At 39.5% G+C, this 17,722-nt stretch overlaps 1 protein-coding gene across 1 annotated transcript; it reads right to left on the reverse strand.

Moving 5' to 3' along the window:
- Window positions 1-11,326: 11,326 nt before the first annotated feature.
- On the reverse strand, window positions 11,327-12,355 carry LOC133823008 (uncharacterized). The gene has a single exon (XM_062255562.1). The coding sequence runs from the start codon at window positions 12,188-12,190 to the stop codon at window positions 11,645-11,647; it is 546 nt and encodes a 181-aa protein (XP_062111546.1). The 5' UTR covers window positions 12,191-12,355; the 3' UTR covers window positions 11,327-11,644.
- Window positions 12,356-17,722: the final 5,367 nt, after the last annotated feature.

Consider the following 17,722-nt stretch of genomic DNA (forward strand, 5'->3'; position numbering starts at 1 on the left):
CAGGCCTTGGTAGACTTCATAGTGGAATGCACTGGAATGACTGACGACGAAGTTATAACCCCAGCCCGCGAGCTGTGGAAACTTTATGTCGATGGGTCTTCCAACGAAAATGGGTCGGGGGCAGGAATCATACTGATCATCCCAACTGGGAGTTAATTTCACTCTGCTTTGAGATTTGACTTCGAAGCATCCAACAACGAGGCTGAATACGAAGCTCTACTGGTAGGACTTCGAATAGCCAAGGAACTCAAGGCTAAGGCGATACATTGCTACAGTGACTCCCAGTTGGTGGTCAACCAAATTTTAGGGGAATACCAGGCTCGTGGGACAAGAATGGCTACATATTTAGAAAAATCAAAAGTAGCTCTCAAACATTTCGAGTTTTACACAATAGAGTAGGTTTCCCGAGAACAAAATTCGAATGCAGACGCCCTAGCCAGGCTTGCCGCATCCACCGAGGTCGACGAACTGAACATTCTACCAATCGAGCATCTATCACCGCCTAGTATAAGCGAGCTTGAACATGAATATGTATACATGATTAACTCCGAGACAACCTGGATGACCCCAATAGTTGAGTACCTTGAAACCAGCATTCTCCCAGTAGAACGGAACAAGGCTCGAAAACTGATGTATCAGATTCCCAGATACACTATTGTGGAAGGAAGGCTATATCGAAAAGGATACTCTATGCCACTACTCCGATGTGTGACTCCACTCGAGGCTAAGAAGATCCTAGAAGAGATACATGAAGGATTACGTGGGGACCACACTGGGGGGCATAGCCTATCTAAGAAAATTATACGCGAAGGATACTTCTGGCCCACTATTAAAGCAGACTCATTTGATTACGTCAAGAGATGCGATAAGTGTCAACGGTTCACCAAAATCCCACGAGCTCCACCTTCTGAGCTAACTATGATGGCCTCCCCATGGCCATTTGTGGTCTGGGGAATTAACCTCATAGGCTTGTTGCCAACTGGCAAAGGCAGAGTTAAGTACGCAGTAGTCGCGGTAGATTACTTTACGAAGTGGACCGAGGCCGAACCTCTGGCAACAATTACCTCAAAGAAAGTCTTGGACTTTGTGGTAAAAAAATATAATCTGCCGATATGGAATGCCAAGGAAGATAGTATCGGAAAATGGTACTCAGTTCGATAGTGAACTGTTTACCAACTTTTGTGAGAAAAATGGGATAATAAAGAGCTTCTCCTCTGTGGCCCATCCCCAAGCGAATGGCCAAGTTGAGGTTGTGAATAAAACCCTGAAGAGTTCTATGAAGAAGAAATTGGAAGAAGCTAAGGGAAAATGGCCCGAAGAATTGCCCCAAGTCTTGTGGGCATATCGAACCACAACTCATACATCAACAGGACATACCCCTTTTTCTCTGGCATATGGATGCGAGGCTATGCTACCAATTGAGGTCGAAATACCCACCATTCGTAGCCATGCTTATGATCAAGCCTCGAACCAATCCTAGCTCGAAGTAAGTCTAGACCTGATTGAAGAAAGACGAGACAAGGCTCAACTAAAAAATGCAGCATATCAACAACGAGCTACCCGGTATTTCAATAAAAAGGTTCAAGACAGAAAATTCGGCTTGGGAGACTTGGTGCTAAGGCATGTGTTCTTAGCTACGTGGGATCCGACTGCTGGCGTGCTCAGGCCTAATTGGGAAGGACCTTATCAGATCAAATCGGTTATCCGACCTGACGTCTACAAATTGGCAAGATTGAACAGGGATTTGGTACCATGAGCATGGAATGGCGAACATCTACGACCTTACTATATATAGTGTAGGAATGATGTCACCTGTAACCGTGCTTGTTTTTCTTTACTATGCTATTATTAATAAATTGTTCAATTTCGAATAAAGTTCATTTTCGTTTCAATATGCTGTATTTTTTGCAACCACTCTTAATTTAATAACCTATGGTCACACTCATAGGATATTAAGGGGGCATTAGTGGTATATATACCGTAAGCTTGAAAAAATAAAAAAAATAGCATACACGAAAAGAATAAAAGTGTTTGGACATAACCAAATACACGAGGTAAGATAGTTTGGACATAACCAAATTATTAAATAATAAAAGTGTTTGGACATAACCAAATACGCAAGCTAAGATAGTTTAGACATAATTTGGACGTGACCAAATTATTAAAAAATAAAAGTGTTTGGACATAACCAAATACGCAAGCTAAGATAGTTTGGACATAATTTGGATGTGACCAAATTATTAAAAAATAGAAGTGTTTGGATATAACCAAATGCGTGAAGCAAGGTAATTTGGATAAAACCAAATGCGTGATCTAGACATAACTAGATCAAAAATATATGTGTATGGATTACGAACCAAAAACACGACCTAAATAGGTTTGGAACAAACCAGCTAAAACTAATTGACAGAAAGTTGGAATATAAATAAACCTACTTCAAGCTAAGTCGAGATCAAGGCTAGAATATCTTGCAAAAGATAGTTTCGACCTCATAACTTTGGGGAGCTACCCGAGGACGAGGAAAAGTAACTAGAAAAGCAGGATATAACTAAAATACTTGCATTACACGCCATATAAGTACTTTCGAGTGCATGGTAAAAGTAAGTTCCGACCTTGACAAGTAACGAGATCGGACACGGATACATCGAGTAAACTGTGCATGAATGCATTGAGGCTCGAGCTTAAATCCACCATGTGTTTGTATGAATAAATAGACATAAGGACACTTTTAATATAAATTGCTTGAAATATTTCGACTTGAGAAATGTAAAGCAAAAATATTAAAGTAAAGTCAAATACGGTATTATTAATATCATAAGAAAATAGCTCTTTTACGAGCTATAAATTGGCTTAGCCCCTAGGACATAGAAAACAAAAGATAAAAACTATTACAAAGGTTTCAAAGGGACGCAGCCCCGGATCAAGATTTAGGAGGAAGGAGCGCCCTCCTTAGCCTTCTCAGCATCCTCCTTAGCCTTCTCTGACTCCTTCCGAGCAGCCTCCTCCGCATCAAGCCGAGCTTGCCATTTGGCCACGAGCTCTTCCTCAAAAGAGCCTAGGAAGCTGGTATCGAGATCGACGTTACTGGCCCATATCCTATACATGGCCAGGTCAACCACCCGATCCTTCTTCTCCTTGAACTCTTCGAGAAGATGAGCCTTTTCACCCTCCATTATCTCGAAGGTGTCCTTCTTCTCCTTCTCAAGATTGGCATTGATCTTCTCAAGCTCCTCGAGCCTGACATTCAGCTTCTCAAGCTCGATTATCCTGGCCTTCATCTGCTTGGCTCCAGCCTCCATCTCTGCTTTTGCGGCCTTGAACTCATCAACAAGCTTGATTTAAAGATCCTTTGACTCTTGGGCATAGGACATGCTCGAATGGACCTCATTGTTCAACTTGTAATTAAGCTGAGCAAAGTTAGTAAGAGACTGACACACAAACAAATCAAGTTAGAACATACACTAAGCAAAATTACAACAAATAATAAGGTGAGAGAGGTTACTGCAGTAGTGAGCTCGACACTCTTGTCGTAAAGAGTGTTGCAGTCCCGAGCATTATTCAAAAACTACCACTGGGGAGCCTCAAAGCCGCTAATGCTCTGGCCTACCCGAGATAGAATGTCCGAGCCAAGTGTAGCCTCATGGGTCCCGGCAGCATTGTCAACTACATACTCATCAACATTAGTAGAAAATCGACAACAGGCGTGTTTTGGAGGTCATGGGCTTCTTCGGAAGTGGGCCGAGCGTTGAGCGGACCATGATGGCAGGAGGCACAGGGGGGACACCTGTGGTGGAAGCTTCGACCTGGGAGGTAGGATCCACGGCCGGGCTCGTAGCAATGGGAGTTGGGGGAGGAGGGGCCTTCTCAGTCCTCTTAGAGACCTTGGCAGGCCGATCAGACTTCTGCGAGGCTCTTGGGTGCTTACTCTTCTTAGCCCCCTCACCACTGGCGAGCACGGTGTCGAGATCGGAGTCCATAGTACCTACACAATCACACCACATTATAAGAAATTCCAAGACACAAAAAGTTAGCATAACGCAGGCAGTCAAGGAATAAAATGACAAGTAATGAGGAACCTAACTAGAACTCTCCCCCAGCTTGTGCTCGGCAACCACATAATTCCCCCATCTTTGGAAGAGGCAGGGGGAGTCCCTTCCCTATATGTGGAAGTCAACCTCGAAATGTCCCTATAATCATTTGTCCCGTATTGGACAACTATTCCATCACAGACCTCGTTCAGACTATACATAGTATCGTACTTCCCTAGCCAACTATCAAACCTATGAACCCTCTCATCTACCCAGGACCATACATAAAAGTGGTTCCTATCATCTTCACACAAGATTAAAGTGTTGGATTTATGCTTAAGTAGCTAAGGAGGCCATAAGTCCGAGCTAAGGATGACCGTATCTCTGTCGCTCGAGCTCGAAGCCTCGTCATTGGCCTCGTTCCCTGAGCGTGGACTCCTGCGATGTCGATCTGGGGATCGTGTCTCAGAGCTTTGCCTCGTAGGAAGGATGCCGGTTGGGAGAGGCACAAACTCCCACTTGGTGTATTTCTTGTTGGACCAGTCGTTTGTGGATTGATCCTTCTCCAAGAGACCATAAGCTCGAAGCCTGTCTTCATGAAGAAGATAGGAAAGGGAACGCCTACCATAAGGGAGTTGAAGCAAGGTCTCCTTGTGCTCCTTCATCTCATCGGTGGGAGTAGGTTGAAGATAATTGGCTGAAGAAGTGAACATATTATGAGTGGTTCGAGCCTAAGTAAAAAATTCGAGCGCAAAAATAAATAAAAAAATCGTATACTTACGGATTATCATATACTTACGGATTCGTCTAAACGAATAGTATCTGGAGGGAGCCAAGCCATCTGTCCAAAAGAAAGCCAACTTGAAGTTGGGGGGATGGTTCGGTAGATCCTCGAAGATTTTCTTCTCCTTGGGATAGCTCGAGAGATAGTAGAAGCCGTCTCCACCCCGATCTCGGGAGGGATTGCTTTTCAAGCTAAAGAGATACAAAATCTCCTTTGGTGAAGGTCCTTCCCACTTTAGCTCGTGGTAAAGCGACGTTAGGGCTAAAAAAATCCTGTATGAGTTGTTGTTGAGTTGGAAGGTAGCGAGCTCGACGAAATCCAAAAAGTCCTTGAAAAAGGACTTCAAGGGCAATAAGGCACCTGCCCTCATGTGCTCATGGCTCCAAGCCGCATATTTTAACTTACTGTCGGGATTACCATCTCCTGGGGCGCGGCAGCTTCGTTCGTGGGAGGTTGGAGCTCGACACCTCAGCGAACCTGATAGTCCAATTCCATGAAGGGCCAAGATGTCAGAGATCTACCCTAGTGAAGAAATCGAGCTCCAATAATGCTTGGCCTCGAAAATTCTCCCATCGAGGTGGGGATGGTGGTTGGCTGCGAAGTAGAAGGGGGATTTGAGGGTTCTTCCATCAGTGAAAATTGGAGATCGTCCGGTTTGAATGCGATCGTCACTTTAAGAGTGGGATTGAGGGGGATTGGTCTAGACTCGGGGTCTGGATCTGGGTAGATGGCGACCTTAAGTCTCTTCCTTTTTCTCTATTCAACCTCGTCGATTTGACGACGAAAGTGAGCTCGGGTGTCTTCTTGCTCACGCCTTAGTTTGTGCTCCCGAATCAAGCGTTGATTCCGAGTAAAAGTTGACTCCGGGCTCGGAGTTGCCAGCGAGTAAGGAATCACGAGTTTTGACCCCCACTGCTTTTCCAAATTTTGCGACATCTAGCAAGAAAGAAAAAGGGTGAGGGCTAGACGAACAAGAAGATTAATAATAAAAATCAAGATAGTCTGAGCTTGAATGCTCGAGACTATGGAACGAGCTCGGTCAAAAGAGCAAGATTAGGCTCAGAGCGTGTATTCCACATAAAGGGGAAAATTGGATTTATTTTTTAGAATCCCGGATTTTCAGGGAAAAAGTTGGCGGTTACCCAAAAAGTGAATTTTTTGGGAAACGTGCAATTTGAAAACCCTAATCCTGTACCCAGTTTCTTTGTCTACATGATACGATAGTTGAAATCAAGGTAACCCAATAAAATGCAAAAATCTGGGTTTGAAAAATCTTAACAACAAAAGAGCCTAAAAACTACACGGTATTGATTGAAGCATTCTAGTATAAAACTAGTAAATGTACCTAAATGCTACTGCAACAATAAACATGCATGGAAAAAACAAAGTATATACACAAACATATGGGGATCAAGAATAAACACTTACACAATGTAGATGGTGGAAACAGAGAAATGGATGACCGAAGGAGAGGTTGCAGAAACGATCTCACGGAAACAGACCGACAGTGCTTTGTTTTCTCGGCTTGGAGAACATACAACAGTAGAACGGGTTTTTAAGTTCTGGGTTTTTGTTCTTCTCTTTTCTTTGGAAGCTTGAAAATCTAAAAGTGAAATGAAGAAGACGATGGCGTATATATAGGTCCCCAAAGGATACCAAACGACGAAACGATCTGGACCCTTGACCAATTTTGATATCTGATTAAATGGCTGGGACAAATGAGAGAGTGGTGCCATAAAGTTGGCAGGCGGATGGACGTGCGTGTGGTGTAAAAGGCACTCAAGTACTCTAATTAGTTAATACCTGGCTGACGCGTGTCCACACTCGAGTGCAATTGGTGGTACAATTTCCAAGAACGGTAGTTCAAAAGTTTCCTTCTCATAGGATTTAAACTGACACTTTTGAGGGGGAAAAATGTTACACCCAGATTTCGAGATAAGAAGTTATGACCCAGAAAACTGGGCTCGTCAGGTGTGAGCTCGAAATGTATGAAGACATCATATGGTCCAATCGTTAAACCTCTCTGAAGTAAAACAACGACCTTGAGGATGTGTAACCTCGATATTCTTTGAGCTCGCGATGGGCAATGGCATGTCGCTTAAATATATTTTTCATCGATTGCCTTCAGAATGGATATCTCGAGCTCGGGGTGCAAGCTCGGGTGTGACAGCCTCGTCAGCACCTACCTATCCCAAGCATAGCGTGAAGTTGGGTGACAAGCTCGTGATTGACCCATAAGTCTTGACAGACTCAATGCCAATTGCTGATCTCGAAGATCTGATGAATCGCCTGGGATAGTCCATTACGTGTGAACATGTTAATTGTTGTGCAATCCCAATATTTAAGGGATATCATTTAATCGTTGTATGAATTTATTATTTTTAAATAAATATGATTTAATTATTTAAGTTATCATAAAATATCTTTAAAATATCCAATTTTAATTAATTAATTAATTAATTTTTGTTGAAGTTTATGTATGTTACACCCAGATTTCGAGATAAGAAGTTATGACCCCGAAAACAAGGCTCGTCAGGTGTGAGCTCGAAATGTATGAAGACATCATATGGTCCAACCGTTAAACCTCTCTGAAGTAAAACAACGACCTCGAGGATGTGTAACCTCGAATATTCTCTGAGATCGCAATGGGCAATGGCATGATGCTTAAATATATTTTTCATCAATTGCCTTCAGACTGGATAGCTTGAGCTCGGGGTGCAAGCTCAGGTGTGACAGCCTCATCAGTACCTACCTATCCTGAGCATAGCATGAAGTTGGGTGACAAGCTCGTGATTGACCCATAAGTCTTGACAGACTCAATGCCAATTGCTGATCTCGAAGATCTGATGAATCACCTGGGATAGCCCATTACGTGTGAACATGTTTATTGTTGTGCAATCCCAATATTTAAGGGATATCATTTAATCTTTTATCCATTCCCAATCTTCAGGGGACGTTTCCGTGTATATAGGAGATAATGCATTTAATATCATTATTTCAATTGATTTACAGAATATCTTCCCGAAATATGTGGGAATGAATTCTGCAACCTTCTCTATAAATAGAGAATGAATCACCAATTGTAAAGGACCGATTTTTGGTTTTCTGGAGAGAAAACTCTGGGTAGTTCATCTCTGAAGAATTTCCAGAAAACTCCCAAGTCTTAATAACATAGACTCGTGGGCTAGGCAGAATTAAGTGGTGAACCACGTAAAAATCCTCTTGTTTTTCTTCATTATTCATTTGCTTTATTGTTTTATTGTTTAATTGCTCTACAATTTAAGTTGACGAAAAACGGTGTCAACAATGTAGTTGTTAATATAATATATTAAGGATAGTAGATTATATTATGTTTTATATGATGTTATTCTAATACGTGAAGTTTAAGTTTAATTAAATTTTATTTAAGTTATAAAACATATAGTTTTATTAATTTTAAATAATTGTCATCGTAAAATATGTCAAAAATATCATATTTTAATTTGTTTAATTAATTATTTATATAGTTTGATTTAAGTTTAAATCATGTTTACAATCTACCGTAAAATATAAGAATATTATGTTATATATAAGTATATTCCATTAAAGTTAATGAAAAAAAATAAAAAACCGTTAAAACAAAAAATTTCTAAAGAAGAGATATAGACACACAATAAATACACACACTTTATATATATATATATATTTATACTAGATACACGTTTTCTAAGTTTTATTTTTATAATTGATTAATTATATTTATTAAATTTGTATCATTGTCATATAAATATTTTAAACAAATAAACAATATTATATATATAAAAATAGCATAAACATATTAAATGAAAAATTAAACCTGTTTACGATTTTTTTTAAATATTCATATAATATGATAACATTTTTAAACATAAATGATAATTTTTTAATAAAAAGTAAGATTATGTATTATATATTAATTTAAGTATTAAATATCTAGTCTTGTATTAAATTTTATTATAATAATAATATTTTTATAATATTTGAAATTATATTAATATAATTAGAAAAAAAAATGATTATATATAATTATCATAATAATATTTTATAACATCTAAATTTATATTAATATAGTTATTAAATATCTAGTCTTGTTTGATAATTTTTTTAATAAAAATTAAGATTATGTATTATATATTATTATAATATTTAAATTTACATTGATATAAGTATTAAATATCTAGTCTTATATTAAATATTATTATAATAATAATATTTTGTAATATTTGAATTCATATTAATATAATTAGTAAAAAAAATAGGATTATATATTATTATCGTAATAATATATTATAACATTTGAATTTATATTAATATAGTTATTAAATATCTAGTATTGTATTATATATTATTATAATAATGATATTTTATAACATTTGAATTTATATTAATGTAATTATTATATATGTAGTTTTACATTACATATTATTATAATAATGACATTTTATAATATTTAAATTTATATGAATATAATTTATAAAAATCTATTCTTAAGTTAGTTTTAAAAATATATTCCGTTAAATATTTAGAATATTTTGTTAAAGTTAACAAAACAAATCGTTAAAATAATTTTTTTTTGTTATCTACACACTTATTATATAGAATAGAAGAGATATATATATAAAAGATACACACTCTGTTAAAAAAAAAAAAAGAGAATAAGTGGGAGTGTAAAAAATAATAAAATATTTTTACATAGTGAATAGTAATCCTACATTTAGCTAAGGAATAGTAGTCTAAGGTAAATTTGATATAAAATAGCTCATCCTTTGGAGCACTATTTTACTACTTTTTAGCAAAAATTTTAGATTTTGGCTATTTTATCTGTTGGGAGTGCTCTTAGTACGACAATGTGAAAAAAAATCACATTTAACAAGCAAGTGACATTTGAAAGCATATAATAGCCACTAGTACTAGAATGTCAACTCCTAATTTTTGACAATAATCCTTGATAACAATAAAGATAACAAATTAAATCAAGTTGCTAGCAATTAACAAACTCATATTGTCGTCACCTAGCACTAGCAGTCATTCTTACATGTAAAACACAGCCTAAAAAATTAACAGATAAAACAATTTGCAGTGAAGACCCCAACGAAATAAAAGTGCACCCTACCCTTTAAACCGAATTTTCTTCCAGCCTGTAAAATGATTTAAGGTGTTTGTTACTTACGCTTACACCACGGTTCCTATTGCAACTAGAATCTCGTTGGTTCAAACATTTCAAATTCAAGGTAAAACATCAGTTGAATATGTAAGTCTTCTCGAGATCAGGTGGATCGAAAAGGATTGAAAAACCATAGTTCTAACAATTGAACTCTCCATGTTCTATAATAAAATTTGATAACCAAAGAATAAGATATGGGAAAATCAAAGTTAATATGTGATAATTTACTAGTTCCAGGTAGAGGGAAATAAGAGGAACTTTCTTAGAGGATTAATGAAAATAGCTGCAAAGTATAGACATTTCTATAGGTTGACTACTACAAGTGGTTCTGTTCCGGAAGGAAAGAACTTCAATTGGGTGAAGACCTAAGTTCTAACAATCATGACACGTACACACACGTGAACATACAGGTGCAGACAGACCAAAGCATGGAAATGTTTAACCTATTTTGCCAACACATACAGAACGTAAAAACAGATAAATCTAATGCATTATAATAAAAAAAATTGAGCCTTTTTGTTGGGTATAAGATAGATTCAATCTTCTATACCACAAACTTCATTAGTAATATAACTCAACAACATTCCAGAGAACACAGAAACATTGCAGCATTTTAAAAATTTCAAGTTCTGTATAAAAGTAAGTAATCTACCAAGAAAACAGGAGTGATTGCAATACTTTTATCCTCACTCTCTCTCTTTTCTTCTTATAACTGTGGATGTCTGGGCCCCATCCCGACTAATCCCACAGGGCCCCACACATCCCAACAGCAGGTCCCAGGAGACAACAGAGGTTTGTGTAACTACAAAAGAATCGAACTTGAGACGTCTGCCAAAGTTACAGATACTCAAGTCAATCCTTGCCACTACACCAATGCCCTTAGGGTTTTTCTCACTCTCTTTTACATTTTACATTCTGTATACTCATTGTTTGATGTATGGATCACATGCTAATATCCTAATATAAGTTTGTTTTTAGTTTTATCTGTAATAAGATTCCCATGTCATTGAGTATAAATAGTAAGAAAAAGAGTTCTACTAGCACTCCACCATTAAAGACAATCTACAATAGGTTCAAGACAAGCCAAAGTCTACAACCCTATAACCCAATTTGGTCCACACATAAAGAACAGCAAAAACACAAATCAAATGCAATATATTAAACAAACTATGACAGCCCATAAGATTTGGTTCTTCCAAAAGATCACGATTTTACAAAACTATAAAGGATTAGTATTCAAGCAGGACTTTAATGTTTAATACAAAATCTATCTCAAATATCACAAAATTCAGAAAATATTATAATTCAAAGAACAAAATAACATTGCAGTAGTAATATAAATTTCAAGATCAATATCAAATTAAGTTGTATAATAACATAAACAGTTTACAGATAAAAAAAGTATTGGTCGTCAATGTTTAATCAAACAAAAACTTCCAGTATCCAATTATTTGACAAGTGAATCCAATTAAAGCTTAATTCTTTATTCCTTTCTCGGCCTGTAAGGCCTCTAAACCCTGTTTTTTTTTTCTTTTGCATCCGCAAAATTCGAAGGCCATCAAATTAGCAAAAGGCCTCCTCTCAATTTTACTACCTCTTAAATTCTAAAACAATAATCTGTATTCTGTAATTGAAAATGAACAAACCAGACTACCCGTCATGCTTCTCAGCAGAAATGCCTTGGGAATTGTCCGAATCGGAATCTGAAGGCTCAGGCACAGCCACATTCTGTTCTGAATCATTTGCCGCTGCTTCTTTTTCCAATTCCTTGATGGCCTCCTCCTCCGCCGCCTTCTCTGCCCTCAAAATTGGCTCGTAGTAATCGGCGTGAGCCTCCATACACTTCTTCAAGTCGCCAGTCACCTGGAAGCACTTCTCCACAATGTCCTCCTTGTTCTTCTCGGCCTCTTCGATGCAATTCTCCCAAGCGATGAAGCTCTCTCTGCAACCACCTCCTTTCATGAACAGACAGAATCCACACTCACCTTCTTCCTCCCCCTCCCCCTCGTCGCCGTTCTCTCCTCCTTTCTCATCTCTTTCTCCTCCTCCACTGTCGGAGCTTGCATTCTCTGAGTAGCCCGGATCCTCTCGAGTCTTTTCCCCCTCTTGGGGCTCCGCGTCGATTGGGCGATCCGAAGGCTGCGGTGAATTTTCTAGGGTTTTGGATCCGGAGGCTTTAGAGTCTGAATCGGACATGGTCGGTTTGGCGGATGTCCTAGACGAGTTACACTCGCGGGAATCAGTGTGAATGGGTGAGTTTAATAAGAATGATATTGACGAGTCAGGGCCGCTGGTAGTCGTTGGGAGAGGGAAGGAAATTGTGGCTCCATGGATTTGCTTAAACCCTTAAACCCTCTCGAAGCTAAGTTTTTAAAATTATTTATTTAATATATAAATATATACATTTAACAAAACTACTATCTCTTTATTTTTTTTAGCATACTATCTCTTTATTAAGAAAACATAAAAAAGTATACAATAGTTATAATTAGTATACGTGTCGGGCTTTCAACATGGCATGTAACTGGCATGAGCACGAGAGACATGAGAACGAAACAACACAAAAAAATATGAGCTTGGGCCAGACACGACATGGCACGAAGTTGAAAATTAGCACGACACGGTATGACATAGGCCTTAGCACGGCATGACACGATAAGCCCGAAGACATGACACGAAAGCACAGACAAGCTAGTTCGAAAGCAAGACATGATGAAAAGCTTGATATTTTAACATTAATAATGATAATAAATTTTTATTTGTCAATTATATATAAATAAAAATGATAATAAAAGTCTATTGTTTTTCACTATGTTTATAATTTTATAATTCTAAAATATAGAATTAAAAATATATTAATTTATTTTAAGATTTGTGAGTTAAAAATTTGAGCATTTATTAGTAAGTATTCAAATTCTAATAATTATTTTTAATATAATTTTGTGTAAAGTATTGTTAAAAAAATATATAAAAATATCTCACTTTATAATTTAAACAAAGAAATTGTTGCTTGTGTTTTCACCCAGTGACACGTGGCATGCATTAAGAGTAATTAAGTCATCACAGAAGCTGACTAAACCTCTTAGGGCTTGCCTAGAGAACCCCGAAGGAAAGTCTTGCCTTTTGTTCCCTGATCACCACTACCGGAGAAGTATGTCCTCGAGGAAGGCTACTTCCTGAGAACCACATGCAGAATGTCCTCTCCAAATCACATCTCCTTCAGTCAAGTCCTCCAGGCCTGTGAGATTCCTCCTCCGGGCCTGGAGTAGATTGCCAGGTGTCAAGCACAACGACCTTGGACCACAAGCAGTCGTTTGGCATTTTATTGTTGCACGAACTGTGGTGTCGAGTCCGTACAAGTGACAAACATGATGTCTCACGACGCCGCTTGACATGGGAAAATATGCAACTACCCCCTAACACTGTTAGGGACATGCTACCCCAAAAAGTAGTGGGTTGAAACCTAGTAATTGGGCCCACTGTGATACGACTGGGCCCACCAGCATATTAATTGATGGAATGCATTACCTATTGTTCATTTAATACTCCATTAAGGGAGAATAATTGTAATTACTCCTCATTAGAGAATTAATTGCCCTTAACCATCTATAAATAGGGCTAGGGCACACATTGCAATAGATCCCAAATTTTTTGTATTAAGAGCATTGCCAAAACGATGCCTGAAACTCCATAGAAATTTGAAACCTCCAAGCTTTTGTCATACTAATACAAATGACTCGTGGACTATGGTTAATTAATAGCCTGAACCACGTAAATCTCTGTCTCCATTTATTTCTTTGAGCATTATTTCAATTAGTTGTTAGCGAAAAAGCTAGTCAACAATTTGGTGCTTTCATTGAGAGCTTGAAGAAAGCTTCGAGTCACAACCATGGTGAACACTAGAAGAAATTTCTCATTCCACCGCCGCTGTGGGAGGAGAGTCGGGCTGACCACCTCCACCAGCTGATCCGGAGGTGGGCCACTACGATGGTTATGACGAAAACGAGGGCTATGATGGTGAGGGCAGAGACGACTACTATGAGAATGAGTACTCCCAGTCGTTCCACGTGGAGGAGCCACCAAAAGTGGTGGTCCTTAAAAGCCAAGTTGCCTCCCAAGAACAGAAAATAGAGGTTCAAGAGGGTAGTATCGTCGTCTTACAAGAGGTGGTTAACACCATGAAGGACACTTTGGCGGCTCAAGGGTTGCAATTGGACTCTCATGGTAAAGTACCACCTAGGCAGCCAGTTGGCATGCCACCTGCGCACCCAGCTAGAGTGCCACTTGTCCAACCAGCGGGCGTGCCTCTTGTGCACCCCACTAACATGGTGCAAGGGGAGCCAACTAGCGTGCCACCTATGCACCCAGCTAGAACACCACCTGCGCTTCAAGCTCATGGGAAGGAGAAGGTTGAGCCTTCCAAGAAGAGAAAAAAGATTCGTTGGGCTTTCGAGCCCATCGACATCCCAAGGAGGGCTAATGACCTTGACATTCAGGGGCCCAGGGGAACAACCAGGCCAACAATGTCTGTGGAGCCCATGGACTTCTGCCTAGGTACGCTACGACATATTGGGTCAGGCCTGGAGGAGGAGTTCCCTCAATACCTTGCCAGTCCCGGGGAAACCCCAGGCAAGGAGCCAATAAAAGAGAAGTCTCCATAAACCGAGGACACATAATAAGTGTATCGGTAACAATGAATACGTCAACTAAGAAGAGGAAATAGAAGTAGGATTCCCCGAGGATGACTGTCGCCGAGAAGCGTAGCAAGACTTGTGATATAACTTGAATGCTCGTAGGAGAGGACCTCCCCTGGAGAAAACCACAACCACACCTCCAAGACAATCTCAATGCTCGGAGGAGGGAAGTCATGCTCGAACAGGGGGCATATGCGGCACAGAGTGCCAATAACAACCCTCTCGGCGCGGAGTTGGAGAGTTTGAAGGAAATCATGCTGAAGATGCCCAGGAGGTAGGGTCAAGACTTCGACTTCGAGGATGAAGATGGGGAGTCGTGTGCCCCGCACATTGTCGAAGCCCCGTTGCCTCGAGGCTTCAAGATGCCAGACATTACTCCCTATAGCGGATCACAGACCCCTCCAAACTTCTATCAAAGTTCAACAGATTGATGTAGGTGCACCACGTCTCCGAGGACACAAGATGCCACGTCTTCACATTAAGCTTGACGGGACCTGTAGATGAATGGTTCAAGAAGCATCAGCCTGGAGCAAACCATTCCTGGCACCAACTATCTGTCGCTTTCTAAAGACCATTTATAGTTGTTCGGAAGGTGCACTTCGAGGTCAATGATTTGGCCATCATCAAGCAAGGGCCTTTGGAGACCCTTAAAGTGTAAATAAAGCGCTTTAAGGAGGAGCCTGCAAGGACGAAGATGGCCAGCAGGTGATGGCCTTACAAGCCAGTAACCGACCAGGTTTGTAATGCCCTGGATAGCCAAGATCGTTACACTGTGTGTTTAAAATAGTGTTAGACTCTCTAAACGATTCTCTTGGACATAAACGTGATTTATGGTTTAGGGTTAAATTTTTTGGTCAAAAAGGGTAAACATTTCAATAAGATGTTTATGTTCATACACAGGATCCCAAAATAACATTTAAAAGGCTAATTACATTTCAAAAGTTACAACCAGCTGACCTAAGCAGAAAAATAGGGTTTAAACCTAGTTCCTCTGAGAAACTCCCGGCCGTGGTGGTCAAGCAGCTGCATATGTACATGTCGCCACCGAAGCTCTCTAACTCATGGTTGGTCCAGCTTCCCTTTCCCCTTACCTGCACCACAAAGCACCTGTGAGCCGAGGCTCAACAAGAAAACTTAAACATACTCATAAGTAGTTAATAACATATCACAAAATCATAATAAGCATGCCTAGCAGTAAAATCCCTACTCATGCATGCATTCTATTCATGTAAGTGACTACAGTGTCACACTGGGGGTCGTTGCCCTAAATACGTGAACATAGAGTCACCCTGGGGCCGCTGCCCTAAACAAATGACTAATAAGTCATACCGGGGCCCGTTTCCTTAGGATATGGGACTATAAAGTCACCCCGGGGCCCACTGCCCTATCCTCTATTTAATAAGCCTTAGAGCCGGCTCAGCGTACCTGGCGCTTTAATTTTCCAATGACCATAGGGTCAGTTAAGCATATATCACACTCATGGTTAAGCCTAACTATATCGACCAGCGCTCAGTGCGCTATTGCCGCCCTTGACTTATAAGTCAATGCTTTTCAATCAGATAATGCAAACAAGCATACATCACTTAACAATTATTCACTTATAGAGTATTCACGCATGCTTAATCAAGCAATCACATGCATAATCATAATCATGCTCATTCAAAGGGTTCCAAGCCCTAATTAAATCGAAATTTAAAACCGGGCCAAGCCCTAATCACATATTTCACGTATTGGGTGTAGGTTTCTTACCTTTGGTCTAAGCACGATGTTGACGTCGTTTTTTGTCAACTTAGATATGAAGAGCACTAAATACAAATGCATAAAAAATAGAAGGATTCAAAGTCATTTTACGTGGTTCAACAGTTAAAATATGCATAGTCCATGAGTCACTATTATTACTCACTACTCTCTCAAAGCTTTTTCAAAAAGCAATTTGGCAGAGTATTCTCCAGTACAATTTGTGCGTGTCTACAAATGAATCAGACTAGGCTATTTATAGACCTGGTCATGAGAATATCTTCCTCTGATTCAGGGAAGTTACATTCACCGTAGGGTTGCCCCTAGCAACATTTTGAGTATTTCTCCCAGGACGACTATTGCCAACATTTGTCCTGAGCCTCGGTTGGGCCTGTGTAGCCCTTTGTTCAGCCATTATGGCAGCCGTACTCTCGCGAGTACGCTCTCTGGTCCTCCGAGGTGGTGCCTATACTTTAGCGGTTTGCCTATCCAATTCCTCATTTCGCCGTGTGGCTTTAGCCAGCTGGTCGCGCAATCTGCGATTCTCCAATTCCACAATGGGCACGTACCTTTTGGGATTATAGTATAAATCCTCGTCGGGCCTGGGGGTTGGAGCAGGTTGCCCCTGGAGGCGGATGATGCACTTCCCTCATCGGGGCTTTGATCTTCCATGGGCTGCTTCCCAAGCCTTCGCGGGTAGTTCTTAGTCTAAGGAGTTCGTTCCTTAAGGAATTGTGGCAATGGTTGTCCACCAGTTCCAAGATTTTTCGTAGTGACCATTGATGATATGCATGAGGTTTTTGATTAAAAAATACAAATATTTGCTTAATGCTCTCAATGAAAGCACCAAACTGTGGACGCCATTTTTTTCGTCAACTCAGATATGAAGAGCACTAAACACAGATACAAAAAAGATAGAAGGATTAAAAAGTCTTTTTATGTAGTTCAGCAGTTAAAATTTGCCTAGTCCACGAGTCACTATTATTACTCACTACTCTCTCAAAGCTTTTTTCAAAAAGCAATTTGGCTCTCCAGTACAATTTGTGCGTGTCTACAAATGAATCAGACTAGACTATTTATAGACCTGGTCATGAGATATCTTCCTCTGATTCAGGAAAGTTACAATCAATCATATTAATTTGAAATAAATATAATAAATGCCTTGATTACATAATATCCCATGACAATAAGGATTTAATAACTGATAATAACGAATCCCCACGTAATAGGGATTTCCTAACAGCATCCCTTGTGCAAAACGTGTTGTTGAGCTCGATCGTATTTCTGGCGTGCTTTT

Source organism: Humulus lupulus, chromosome 3, assembly GCF_963169125.1.
Source record: "Humulus lupulus chromosome 3, drHumLupu1.1, whole genome shotgun sequence".
Lineage (NCBI taxonomy): Eukaryota > Viridiplantae > Streptophyta > Magnoliopsida > Rosales > Cannabaceae > Humulus > Humulus lupulus.